The sequence below is a fragment of the Hirundo rustica genome, chromosome 2 (genome assembly GCF_015227805.2).
Source record: "Hirundo rustica isolate bHirRus1 chromosome 2, bHirRus1.pri.v3, whole genome shotgun sequence".
NCBI classification, from domain to species: domain Eukaryota; kingdom Metazoa; phylum Chordata; class Aves; order Passeriformes; family Hirundinidae; genus Hirundo; species Hirundo rustica.
This window is the reverse complement of record NC_053451.1, coordinates 68,770,110-68,783,690: the sequence shown is the minus strand read 5'-3', so window position 1 is coordinate 68,783,690 and position 13,581 is coordinate 68,770,110. Positions and strand designations below refer to the sequence as shown.

At 36.3% G+C, this 13,581-nt stretch overlaps 1 protein-coding gene across 3 annotated transcripts in view; it reads left to right on the top strand.

Moving 5' to 3' along the window:
* Positions 1-13,581, top strand: part of MYCBP2 (MYC binding protein 2) — a 171,357-nt gene that overhangs the window by 33,530 nt on the left and 124,246 nt on the right. For all 3 annotated transcript variants that reach the window (XM_040055506.2, XM_040055504.2, XM_058419388.1), the window contains exons 4-12: positions 1,736-1,889; positions 3,167-3,363; positions 3,584-3,826; positions 4,103-4,174; positions 5,987-6,083; positions 9,411-9,484; positions 10,548-10,686; positions 11,300-11,376; positions 12,880-13,084. In XM_040055506.2, coding sequence (XP_039911440.1) covers positions 1,736-1,889; positions 3,167-3,363; positions 3,584-3,826; positions 4,103-4,174; positions 5,987-6,083; positions 9,411-9,484; positions 10,548-10,686; positions 11,300-11,376; positions 12,880-13,084 — 1,258 coding nt within the window. The remainder of the gene's footprint in view (positions 1-1,735; positions 1,890-3,166; positions 3,364-3,583; positions 3,827-4,102; positions 4,175-5,986; positions 6,084-9,410; positions 9,485-10,547; positions 10,687-11,299; positions 11,377-12,879; positions 13,085-13,581) is intronic.

The following is a 13,581-nucleotide window of genomic DNA, read 5'->3' as shown; positions in this document are numbered from 1 at the left end:
AGTAAGAGCAGTCAGGCTATGGCACAGAAGCTGAGGCAGCAGTACTTGTTTCAGCCCAAAAACCCTTCAGAGAGCAGTGAGAACAAGCTTCAGACGTCTTGTAAGGAACTATTTGCTTATTCTGTCCTTCAGAGCACAGTTTGTAGGAGAGAGGTAGATACACACATAAGTATATAAGATATATATACAGGAGATATTAGGGGGAATAGATCTATTTTATGAAGCTTACCCAAGCTTCTGATCTCAGATATTTAAAAATCAAGCCAAAACCTATACAGAACTGATAGTGTTCCAGCAGAACTAAATCTTATTGATTCCTTCTGCAGTGGAAGTTCACCAAACTTTTTTTTTCCACTGTGTTCTCTACTTTCTCTAGCTGCCTCTGTCAGCTCCTAGTTGAGGTCTTCTCTCTGAAGATTGTGAAGAATAAAATAAACTCAGTTTCTTTCATAGACATTATAACTGAACAGGAAAGGCATTTCTAAAAATGTACTATGATGTATTTTATTTTTTAGCTTTCAGGGTGATGGTGAGTTTTGGATCCTAGAAGAAACATTATACCTTTATTATGTTGACAGTTTTTTCCCTGTAAGATTCCATGCACGTATTTTCCCCCCACTCCACTGCAGATGTGAAATGTAAGGTGTAATTTGCAGAGGAAAATTGCTATTGTGCTTTGAAGATTTGATTTTGTTATGTTTTTATCCTTACTCCAAGAATAAAATAGGTGGTAAAATAATTTCTTAAAGATGGGATTCAAATTGAATGTCAGCAAAAACAGTTACAAGGTATCCAGTAGAACTTAGAGCTGACTGCCAGGATGTATATGTTTTAAGCTTGAGTGGCAGTTGCATTAACAATGCTTTTATTTTCACATTTCAGTCTTTTTCCTTAGATTTTACTCAGGGGTGAGTCTGTTAAATGATCAATACGTGGAGGCCCTGCTCCTGACCAAAACACATAGTGAAGTTTTTAAGATACTGTTGCTCATTTGTAATGTGCAAACTCTCCTCTTTTCTTTCATCTTCATTGTTAAATACAGAGTTTGAGAAGGAAGTGCAAGGGAGCAGTCAGTGGGGAGAAGCATGACTGTAATCTCGGGATTAGAAGAATAGTCGGGAATTCTAAAAGGGAAAGTTAGAGATGGCTATAACAGGGCTTTTAAAAGTGTTCTGTTGGTTGGCTTAATGCATGTCTGTGATGAATACATATGGAGTCTTAGTGACAACCAATTAATGTTTGTTTTTGTCACGATATAAAAAATAATCTCGGAGGCTTTGGAGGGGCAAGTGCTAGAGCTGCCAGTATCAGCTGTCAAATGTGCTGTTACTACTGGTTGTGAAGCCAGGTTACAATACCATTCTAGCTTGCTGGCTCACATTAATGAGCAAGAAAATAGATCATACAAGTGTGAACTGGTTAGAAATTAAAAGGGCTCAGAGGCACAGTTTGCCTTTTATTGTGCAAAAAGCTTTACGTTTCCTTATTCTTTCAGGAAACTTACTCTGCTTAGCTGTGTTCTTTTATGCAGTGGCTAACTTATGTCTAATATTTGCTGGTATAGTTTTATAGGTGAGTTCTTGATTTTGATTCTGGTTTGATTGAACGCTTTTATATTATAACTTTTTATCTGAGTAATTGTCTTGTTCAGTGAACATTGGTATATATACTTTCTTTCATGAAGATCTCAAAATAATATGTTGACATCTGTTCTGAAAAATCTGTACTTCTTTAGATCATTGAAGTTGGATTGTGTGAAGTCTTTGAACTGATAAAGGAGACGAGATTTTCTCATCCATCCTTGTGTCTCAGGAGCCTACAAGCCCTACTTAATGTGCTCCAAGGTCAGCAACCAGAAGGCCTGCAGTCAGAGCCTCCTGAAGTCCTAGGTAATATCTCATCTCTTACTGTATTTTTATTAAATACATACGTTGATGATGCTGAATAAAAGAAAATGGTTCTTGACAAGTGTTTGTGAGATAGTAACATGCTTGTTCTCAAATGACTGACCTTATTGTGAGTGTAAACTCCTTTTTGTGCACATATGCAATACTTCTTCACTGGAACAAGGTAATAAACCTTACAGCCTAACAAATTGGGTTTCACTTTCTTACTCAAGCATAAAATACTTGGTCTTCCTGGAAAGAATGCAGTTTCAGGGTGAATTTCTCTTGGAATCTGCTGTTGTGATCTATAGCTTAGATACTTAATTTTGTAATTTATGTGGAGTTGCTAAGCAGAATGTCAGAATTCTTGTTTTGAATTTCTCTGGCCATCCCAAAGCTTCCCTGAAAAATAATTTTCTCTTTAATGATATTGAAAATAAAAGTTGAACTTCTGATGCCTTTGGGAGCATGATTGACTATATACTTCAAGTTAAGATCTCATTGTTGTTTTTGATTCGTTGTTTTTACTCGTTTATAGAACTGCAGGGAAGTCTAGGCTGTAACCTGTGTTGTTTAAAAATAACTTATAGAAAACTTTAGACTTTGTGTATTTTTTCGTATTTTATGAGTTAACAGTTTACCATTTCCAAACAGTAATTTGCCACAGAAAGCTTTTATTTTGCTTTGATGTGCAGAGTATTAAAAGTTTACAAAGAAGACTTTTTGATTGCTGCCTTAGTTATTAGTTGTATCTGCTCTCAAGAAATTTAGGTGGATTTCGGTTCATGCCTTTATTGTTAGATGTTCAACTATCAAACACTATTTGGAAAGAGGCATGTGATCAAAATAATTTTCAAACCTTGATTTGAGATGCTCATTTCTGTGAAATGGGTTGTGCTTCAACATGGGTAATGGTCATAAAGAGTAGATAAGTTTGGTCAGGACCTGCACGTCATCTCAATGATGGGGTGGACTGAGTAGGCAGGTCAAATAACACTTTCTGGCCCATTTCTTGTTAATGCGTTCCACTGTGACAGAAGGATTTGCAGTTTTTCTTCTTTAGCCATGGTGATTATCCTGACTTGATGTTTTCTGGCTGAAAAGAAGATAAGTTAAGGATAATACAGTTGTATTTAATTGAGATGCTTTTCTGTCTGAAATTAGCGTTAAACATAATGGCTGAGGAACGATATATTTTCCGATTTAATTTCCCGTTGTTGGTTGAATTGTTTTGTATGATTTTGTGACGTTTCTGTGTAATGGCTGTGTTTTATCTGCAGAATCCCTGTTCCAGCTGCTTTTGGAGATAACTGTCCGTAGCACGGGAATGAATGACAGTACAGGACAGTCCTTGACAGCACTTTCCTGCGCTTGCCTCTTCAGTTTGGTAGCTGCCTGGGGAGAGACAGGAAGGACGTTGCAAGCAATCTCTGCAATCCTCACCAATAATGGCAGCCATGCTTGTCAGACTATTCAGGTCTTGCGCTAAAACTTCTCTGTATATGGGAATTTATCTAAATGAGTACTTCTCATGAGTTCTGAAAAGATGTGTTGTTTAATTCAGTTACCTTTTTCCCCCTCAGTATTTTTGAGATGATTTGGTATTTTTTTGTCTCTCTTGAGTTGGAGTTAGAACAGAAAATACAACACTTAAAAAATTGTCATCTCTTTCACTCACTGTTTCTTTTCCTGTTTAGGTGCCAACCATTTTGAACTCTCTTCAGCGGAGTGTACAGGCAGTTCTGGTGGGCAAAATCCAAATCCAGGACTGGTTCAGTAATGGGATAAAGAAGGCAGCCTTGATGCACAAATGGCCATTGAAAGAAATATCTGTAGATGAAGATGATCAGTGCCTACTTCAGAGTGATGGTTTTTTCCTCTATCTCTTGTGTAAAGATGGACTTTACAAAATTGGCTCTGGATATAGCGGGACAGTGAGGGTAATGTGGCTGCTTCTTGTCTGATAAGTGATACTTAGTATTTTAATTTAACTTTTATGATGTGCTGTTTCCATGGAGAATCTTACATAGCTTACTAATCATCATTTCTGTTACAGTTTGTGTAATTTTTTCTCATGATTTCTATGACAATTTGACAACATTTTCTTAGAATTTTCACTTTGCAATATGGTTGAAGACATTAGTTAGATGATAAATGATTGTGTTGAGTTTTCACTCTGGTATTTGTTAAATGATGGAAGGTTTTTTGCTTTTCAGGGCCATATATACAATTCTACATCCCGCATCAAAAACAGAAAAGAAAAAAACTCTTGGTTAGGCTATGCTCAGGTAGGTGAATACTTATATAAAATGTGCAGCCCTCCTCATCCCTCATGAGTTGTTTAAGTAGACCTTGGCTTAGAGTAAGCTTACATGGATATTTTATCATTCCTTTGGCTTTCGTTATAAAAACCAAAATTTTTGCTACTGGCTTCTAAATTATGCAAGATGATGGACACGTGATTGTACTGGCCTCTAGAAAGGAATAATGGAGTGTCCTTGCTCTGTGTTGTCACTGTAAAGACTTTTGAAAAATATGATGGTTTAGCACATCAGTTTATGAACTGTACGGTCAATTGATGTGTGTTTCTAAGTGCATGTCAGTGGATGTAAAAAAGTGCTGTTGCATCAAATGTAAAAAATATTTGAAATACCTGTTTGTGAAAAAAAATTGACATTAAAACATTTGCAGTAAAATAAGGAAACTCTGGTTTTGTTGGGGAGGATTGAGTGTATGTGAACAGTACGTAGAGGTAATTGTCGACATTGTCATTGCAGAGTTAACTATATTTGGATGGTTTGGAATTTTTCGAGTTAGTTTCTGGAATGTCAGCCACTTTTTCTTATACCTTTATTACTCATTATAAAAAACCCTCAAAACTTACAAAAAATACATTTCAGAGAACAGTTAATTTCCTTAATTTATTATATTATTAACTGAATTATCTCATTGTCCTAGTGTGATTTTTAGTATACTTCTTGCCAGGCTTTTGAAGTGATATTTTGCATTACAAATATATGTTCTTTCATTGCAGTTATCGTGTGTGTATGTACACAAACACATGAAATCTGGTTTTATTTTATTTATTTATTTAAAAGTAGATCGCCAAAAGGTACACTGGCACAAAACAAATGCATGTGGATGCATTTATTCTGGCACCTGTTTTACCAGCTTGGAAAGGAACGGGATTCGTGTGGTTTCATTATATAGTGTTATATGCTGGGACATTCTGTACATAACTATAAATATGTGATGCTTTTTGAGTGCTTGTACAGGTGTATGCACTCACACAGTGAGTAGCCAAAGGCACCTGACTGTAGCCAAAGGCACTGCAGTTTGGACAATTGTCATTCTGGGGCTATATTTATAGAAAGGTGTGTAACTTGCACTTATTGCTAGTTATGTCTCCATAAGAGAGGTAAAATACATAATCAGTGTAATTTCCCTTTAGTTGCTTGGTTAACTTAAAGTGTTTTTTCTTACTCCATCATATTAGTTATTTTTTAGATTGAAGCTCTTCTATCTACTTTAGTGCTCTTTGCTTAATTTATGTGGGCTTGTTTTCCTCATTTCACCAAGATGTATTTATCCAGTAGTTTCGATGGAAGAAAATGTCTTAATGTGGGAGTCCAAGTAGTTAATTTTTTTTTTAATTCTAGGTTTTAATGCATGCATTAATATGCATTAATGATTGCCCTTCAATATAGGGCAACATTATCTATTGTCTTTCTGGAATTCCTATGACTATTTTGTTGTTTTGAAAAGTGGAGACAGAAACACTGTTTTTACTATGGCTGTGGCTTTTAACTCTAATTGTATATAAGTAACAGAATTAATATGCAGTGCTTCAAAAGTTGTATACAAACCTCAGCATGCTAATCCATGGCATCTAGAAAGTGGGAGGAAGAGACTCAAATTTCCATTTTTTAATGTGAAGCTTGATTAGTAGAGAAAACGTTGATCATCTTTTGATATAAAAGACTTCCACTATATTAAAGCAAAATCTAAAATAATGATGACTTTTTTTTTCCCTTTTAGCATCTGTTAATGTATATAGAGAGATATGAAAATGCTCTTCAATTTTTTTTTGTTCTTGCCAGGGCTATTTATTATATAGAGATGCGAATAATCACAGTATGACAGCCATAAGAATAAATCCTGAAACTTTAGAACAAGACGGTACAGTTGCTTTGCCAGGTAAGAACCTCCAGATGAGAGAAATCTGGTATAGTTTGCTGTTTACATGTTGTGTAGTTTCAGGCAAGCAGAAGAGAAATGGAGGGATTTTGAGGTCACAGGTAGATTGCTTTATGACTTTGCTTCACTTCAGTCCAGCTTCGGTATTTCACCTAGAGGCCTTGCATCTTATTCCAGTTGCTGAAAGAATATTGCAACATCTTAGAATATGTGATCATCTTAATTTAAAGACTACAAGAGCTTAAATTCCTTCCTAAAAATTTTCGTTTCTTTCTCGTCTGAACTTTGAATGTTTGGCTCATGTATGGCATTGTTTTCAGGATCTCTTACATGTAGGCAATTATAAACTATGAACAAAGCCATTTTGTTTTTTAATGGGGTAGAAATATATCCAAAAAGCAAAGGCAGCATTGTTGTAATCAAACAATGACAGGCTTATTTTGTACGTCAGAAGAAAGATTTTGTTTCATCCTTACTTAGGAAAGCACTGTCTGAAACCTCAGGAAAATTCTCTAGGATTTTTGTCTTTAAAATGCAAACAGCAATTTTTTAAACAAGTTCTGAATGTTGAATCTGCTTCTGCACATCCTTAAAATATGGATGTCTTTTGAAGCTGCTCTTGTTCTTTGTGGGGGCTGGATGAGATATTTCGGTGAGACCAGATTCAAGGACCTGAAAAAATGCCTTTCAGAGTAGTTTTTCAACTTGCTTCACCTCAGGCCAGCTTCATGCACAGTAGTAGGGTTCATTGAGGTCCTTAATTATGTTACCATTTGTAAACACATCGGTGTTATTCATGCAAGTCTTGAGAGAGATTTGAGCACATTTAAAGTCTACCCTTCAGAGCTGTTAGCTTGCTTTTGCAAATCTCAGTGACGAGTGTTGTTCTGCAAGACTGCCTTGTATTTATACTGTAAAAAGGCACAAATTAAATGAGAGTGTGCCTTCTCAACAAATTGCAAAAGCAAATCTGAATGGGAATACCCAATCAGGAATTTCTCAAACTATCTTCACAGTTGCGTTTTGTGTGGTTAGTGGGGGTGTCAAAGTGGGTGTTAGATATTCTATGTAACTCCAGTCTTTTGTATTTCAGTCCTTGAACTTTGCTGTTTTGCTTTGTGCACTTCTACATGTTTATCTCAGTGTGTTATTGTGAGCAGATATGACCTTGTTCTTTTGCCTAGGACAAATTCCAGGGGGTCCACTTCTGCTTATTTTCCTTTCCCATTAGAAAAAAATGCAGTTAAGGTAGAGGATGGTGTCTGGCCTGAGGAAAACTGAGTAGGTAATTAACTCTGAATAGTGGTGGCTGCCCCAATGAAATCTTACGGTGACTTGCAAGTTGTTCTAGTTCTGAAAGGCCATACTGGATAGAACTAGAAGCCAGTGACCTTGCTGACAGCTGAACACAGCAAATATTTGCTCCTAGTTGGTATGGTATTCAGATGTGGCTCTATCTGGAATTAATCTCTTGCAGGTGCCTGGGCTGGTTACAGTGCCTTAAAAAAAGGTATTAGAATTTATTCATACAGGTGGATGCATAGGAGGTTAGGAGATATGATTAGAAGTTGATCCTAGATAGAAATCACATGACCTTAGACAAGTCAGAGAACTATGGAACATATTCTCCTTTCTCAGTCAGCAGGATCCATCAGCTTCTTTAAACCACAAGCTTCTATTTTCAAAGGGCAGTCTTTCCACTCTGATAAGATGATCTTGCAAATCCAGCCTAATATCTGGAACTACCAGGCTGTGTGTCAACAGTCTTGTATCTAATGTCTTAGTCAAGATTTATACATTGTACTTGAGTCGTGCGTCTGTTTTCTCAGTCTGGATATCATAAAAGAATTTCTGAATTCCATGAGAATTTACTAGGTGACTAGACCTGAATTGACAGAGGTTTTCATCTTTGCTATTTCTTTCAACAGTAATGCTTACTGCATACCTAAAAACAGTTTCTGTTTTCAGCTGGAGAAATTGAAGTACATGGTATGTGGTTTTACTGTTCCTTGAAATTGCAAATTAGTATCTTAGGCTCAGGGCTATTCCCTTGGTGTGAAAAGTGCTGCTAACCCAGCGTAGCCTAGGTGACCTCGAGGCTGTGATTCTTAGCGGGTGCAGAGTGCACAATATGAATGTGGAAGGTGATGCTTCACAGTCATCTTCCTTTGAAGCCTCTAAGGAGGCTGTGGTTAACAGATGTCTGTAGTTATGTGTTTTTAGTAAAACATAAACCCTTTCTCTTGTAGCAATCTCCAGACAGAAAGCTTGGTTATCCTCACCCCCATAGTAATATACAGAGTCAGACTGAGTAAGATTTAGGACTGCTCATACAAGCTCCTTCCGAGCTGAGACACTGTGCTAGTTTTTCCAGATACACCATTTGCCTTCCAGTTTTCAGTCTTCCCATTAGATTGATTTTTAATTTGTACCTGTTTGTTAGCTAAGCAAGTGCTAATTTTTAGGAAGTCTTTTGGAGAGCATGTATTTAAAAAAAAAAAACCCTATCCCTGTTCCAGATTTCCTCTTTGAACAGGTCTATAAAACATAGGAACAATCCCCAGAAATGTTTACCAGGAGACTCAGCTTTCTTGGAGTGACTCAAGCAATAAGCTCAATAGTGTAATATAGAACCACTGGTGGCCAGAATGTGCTGTTTCCTTGGCTGTTCTGCTTGTGTGAGCATGTAATTTTCAGTCATGCAAGGAAACTTCATGCTTACCAGCTTCCTGTAACCTTTGGAAAAATGTCATTTAGGTTAGTTTTGAAACTTCTCACCCAGTTACTGATACTTCTTTTATCACTGACACAACTTTGCAGCGCAGTGAGCTGCCTTTAGTTGTTAAATCTGAGATGATTTTTGAGAGAGCAGTATTTCAAACTTCAGTGTTTCTGCTGCCATCCTCCATTATGCTTGCTGCATACCTGATTTGTGATTCATACCTGGGTGTGCTCTAAGGGGAAGGAAAGTTGTTTGGTTTTGGTACTTTGCTTTCTATGGTTGTGTTGTAGTAGTTTAGAATATGCCTCTCAGCTGACTACAACGTGCTTTTTTTCTGCATTTAAATATTGGGGTGTAACCACTTACATTTCCTACAGTGAAAAATATTGCAGTAACTTACAAGAGCTAAGGGAGAATTACGTGCTTTGGTGAGACAGGACATCTTCATGTAAAATCATACATTATCAGAACGCTGTCATCTCACTTGAGACAAAGTAGAACTCTTATGATCTGATTGAAGTGAGAATGCATTAGACAGAAGCAGAGATTAGTGTGTGTATATGCTAATATAAACTGATGCAGTGCACTTCATTTTTCTCTCACAGATTGTCATACTGAAGGACAGAATATCCTTTTCACAGATGGAGAATATATTAATCAAATAGCAGCATCTAGAGATGTAAGTTTTACAAATGATGGGTAAACTATTTTTTCGCAGCTGCCTTTTATTTTATAATATTTATAGCTTCCTTTTTGCTTCATGTTTGGCTTTTTCTTCACTAACACAACAGAGGCAGAAATCCATGTAACTAGAAGTAATGAGAAACTTCCATATTTTGCATAAAACACCCAGTATTTTGGTATTCACACAATTTTGATTTGTGATTGATTTTTTATTTTTCAGATAAGTTTTAAGAAAAACGCCATTGCTTTTTCAGGAAAAAAAAAATCTTGTACATTGAATAGTGTCTTTTTAACATGTTCTATAGGTTCTTTGTGGGATAAGCTTGATAGAGCTTAAGGATAAACATTTTCTTGATCTAATTTCCTGTAATAGCTTTGGAATTTACTGGGGCATTTCAGACAGTTTTATTAGAAGAGATAGGAAATATACTACATTCCAGTTGACCTTTTGTGTGTGAAAATTGCCTGCTGGCCAAAGCTGTAGAAGCTCAGTCAGAGAAGTGCTCCTACTAGGGACAAAACTGTAGTGGTGGTTGTATTTTTTCCAGCTGACAGTTACTATGTTTTTAGTTCTGGTGTGGTTTTTTAGTAGTGAAAAATAGGGATGGAGGTGAAACTGGGTTGTCAACAGGTGCTAAACATCGACTGTAAGAAAACCAGGATTATTCTGTTTCTCTCCTAACAGAGCAGCTCTTAGGTTTTTTTTTAACATGGCCAGATGAAGATACTCTGCACCTGTAAACAGAAAACTCCTCTAGCTGCTCTTGACAGCAGTCACTCAGCATGCAGAAGTTTGGGTTCTCAATCAGGAGGTTGAGGGCTTAAACATAGATGTAAATACTTACAAAAGTAAGATTTTAAGGAATCGGATACTTACTCCTAATGGCCTCTTTATTCTTTTTTCCTCTGTAGTAAATGTTATGTTATAATAAATGTTACTTTATCGGTGTCCTCTGACACTTACTCTGAAATAGTACTATGTCGATGCACTTAGGACTTGAAAAGTATATTAATCCATTTCTTATACAGTATAAAGTGGATTTCTGCATTTATTGCAGGATGGCTTTGTAGTGCGAATATTTGCCACGAGTACTGAGCCGGTATTGCAACAAGAACTGCAGCTTAAGCTTGCAAGAAAATGCTTACATGCCTGTGGCATCTCATTGTTTGATCTGGAGAAAGATTTGCACATTATCAGTAAGTTCTGTTCTTTGAAGGTTGATAACAAGCCTGGTAATTCAAATTATACAGCTGAAATGTGACGCTTTCCTTTGGCTCTACTATGTGCAGGAAGGTATTGCTCCATAATAAATACATGGAGAGGTGTTTGAAACCATTTAACTGTTGTTTGACTCAGAGTCAAATCCATACACCCATTTTGAACCACCTTTGTCTCTAGTACTATTCATGGTTTTCCAGTATTTTCCTTCAGTTGTATAATAAATATATAATTGTTTGAAGCTTGGACTTTATAAAGCATAGTTAAGCTGTGGAACTCCTTGCTGTGGGTCAAAGTTAACAAGTTACAAGGACCACTGAACTGGATTAAAGGGAGAAAGAATTACATGGAAAAACACATTTGCATCAGAATTTGAGGTGAAGAATTGTTAGTATCTATAAAGGTATTTTGAAAAAATATCACTTGGCCTTTGCATTGGGTTATTTTTGCTCTGTCGAGCTTGCTTTTGGCTCTATCAAAACAACAAAAAAGCATATTTGGCTACATGGACCAGCAGATTTGGATAGGTGGTAACTGGTCTGTGAAACTGCCTAATCAAACTGTTCAGTTAACACAATCTTACTTGCACAGGTACAGGGTTTGATGAGGAATCAGCTGTCCTTGGTGCTGGGAGAGAGTTTGCACTGATGAAAACTGCTAGTGGAAAGGTACTGAAAATGTTCTGTAGTAAATAGCAAATTGCACCAATAGAATTCTTTGTTTTTTAATTTAATGATTATTTTCGTAATTTTTTTGCCTTTTCAGTATGTTAGAATGTTTGTCTATGATTGTATTCAAATATATTTTTCAGAGCTTGCTTTAAAACACAGAAAATAAATAGTTATTTAAAAGCATAAAAGATAGTTGGCACCCCTGAGAAATCCATGACTTGAATTTAGAGGAATTTCTACAGTCTCTTACAATGACAGGCTTTGTTTTAAATTTAGGAAACAAAATTGCCTTCTGTCTGCAAATTACGTGTTAGCACCTTTGCAAACTTTACCACCTCCTAACTTTGCACAACCTGACCATAATAGTTTATTTAAATCCCGTCCTGATATTTTTCTGATTCTTTAGAGAATTATTGATTCCACTATGTAAATTTTTCAGTTTTTTTCACTGAACCTATTCTTAATGATTTGATACGTTGTTCTGCTCAGTTGAGATTTTTAGAGGCATTTGCATATTCATAGAAATTCAGAAATAATACTGTCACTGACTATTTACTGTGTTTCTGTTTCATTGTGAAAGACTAATGCTATTTATCTTGTAGGAGTATAGTTCTTAATTAAATGTTCAAAATTGTATTGCTTTATTGGAATGAAGGCCTTGCTCTTCTTCTCTCAGAAGAGTGAGAATGTTGAAAATGTTAATGAGTAAATATTTTTTTAAAAATTTAATGGTATGTAACAGAATTTGATCAAGTAGAACTCTTCAGCACTGGGGGAGATGGATTAACTTTATCATTCAGCTACCAAAAATGCCTGTTCAGTATAAAATTAACAAATTTCCTAGGTTTGGTCTATAAAGTTGTCTGTGAAGGTAGGAAATACAATAGACAAGGCAATGTAAAATGGTTTGACGTGCCCCATAGGTTGACAGACCAATTTCATAGAGCTGTTGAGTTGCATTGTTCTAAAGGAGACTTTTTAGTTCATGTCAGGAATTTTGTGTTTGTTCATGTGAAATATCTTATTCTGTTACTATGTAGTCAGTGGCCACTGTGTATTTACTAAACATGTTTTACAAATGTGTTGAGGCATATTAAAATATGTAGTAAGTTGTTATTTTAAATTGATTTTATTGTTGTAATACCATCTTGTTTTTACATGGACCAGATGTTTTTGTGAAGTGTTTTAAGTGCTTCATTTCCTCTGAGTAGTTTCTTCTGTTCTTTTTTGTGTATTACACTCATCTAGCCAAACAATTATATATGAAAACTCACTCAGTGGCTCAGTAGAAAGCACATTTCAAAACAATCTAATCAGAGTTTTCCCCCATTGAGTCACAATTGATCGGTTTGAGACAGAGATAGTGAAATGGCATAACCAATGTTGGGAAGAGTGCAGTGTGATTTGAAATGAAAGTATTTAAAAACAATGCAACTTCGAGAATTATGTAAGCTTGAAGTGCTGTGGCGTAACTAAAACTGATAAACTTTTTTCTCCTAGATTTATTATACTGGCAAATATCAGAGCCTTGGAATCAAACAAGGTGGCCCTTCAGCTGGCAAATGGGTTGAACTCCCAATCACAAAATCTCCAAAGATTATTCAGTTTTCGGTTGGACATGATGGCTCACATGCCTTACTTGTTGCTGAGGATGGAAGCATATTCTTCACAGGTTCTGCTAGTAAAGGAGAGGATGGTGAATCAAGTATGTATCATTGCTTGCCTGACCAGTGGTTGGTAAAAGCCTCTTAAAGAGTTTTTAGTTTGGAAAGAGGAGTTTCAGCATTTTCCAGGAACATGTGAGCATGCAGCTTGTGCTGGAGATTATGCTGGCCTCAAGTCGTGACAACCACTGCTAAAACCTTTCCCAGCTACAGAATCTGATACCACAGTTTGGGTTGTGTGGTGGAAGTACTATTTTAGAGTTGTCCCAAGAAAAGACAGTCATAAATTTGGTCAAGAGGCCATTCTGTCTGCCCAAGATTTGGAAAAACTGGAGCCAAAACTTTTGCCTCTTTGCTGTTGTTTTATTGAGCTTTGGAAATGGGTGTTTTGCTGCCTGGTGGAGAGGTGGATTGTTAAGAACTTGCAGAAGCGGATGTTCAGTGCTTGGTCAATCAAAATTCTTCAGACATTAAAAAAAGACTGCTTAATTTCATCTTCACACCAACAAATGCCTCATCCATATAAAATTAACACATT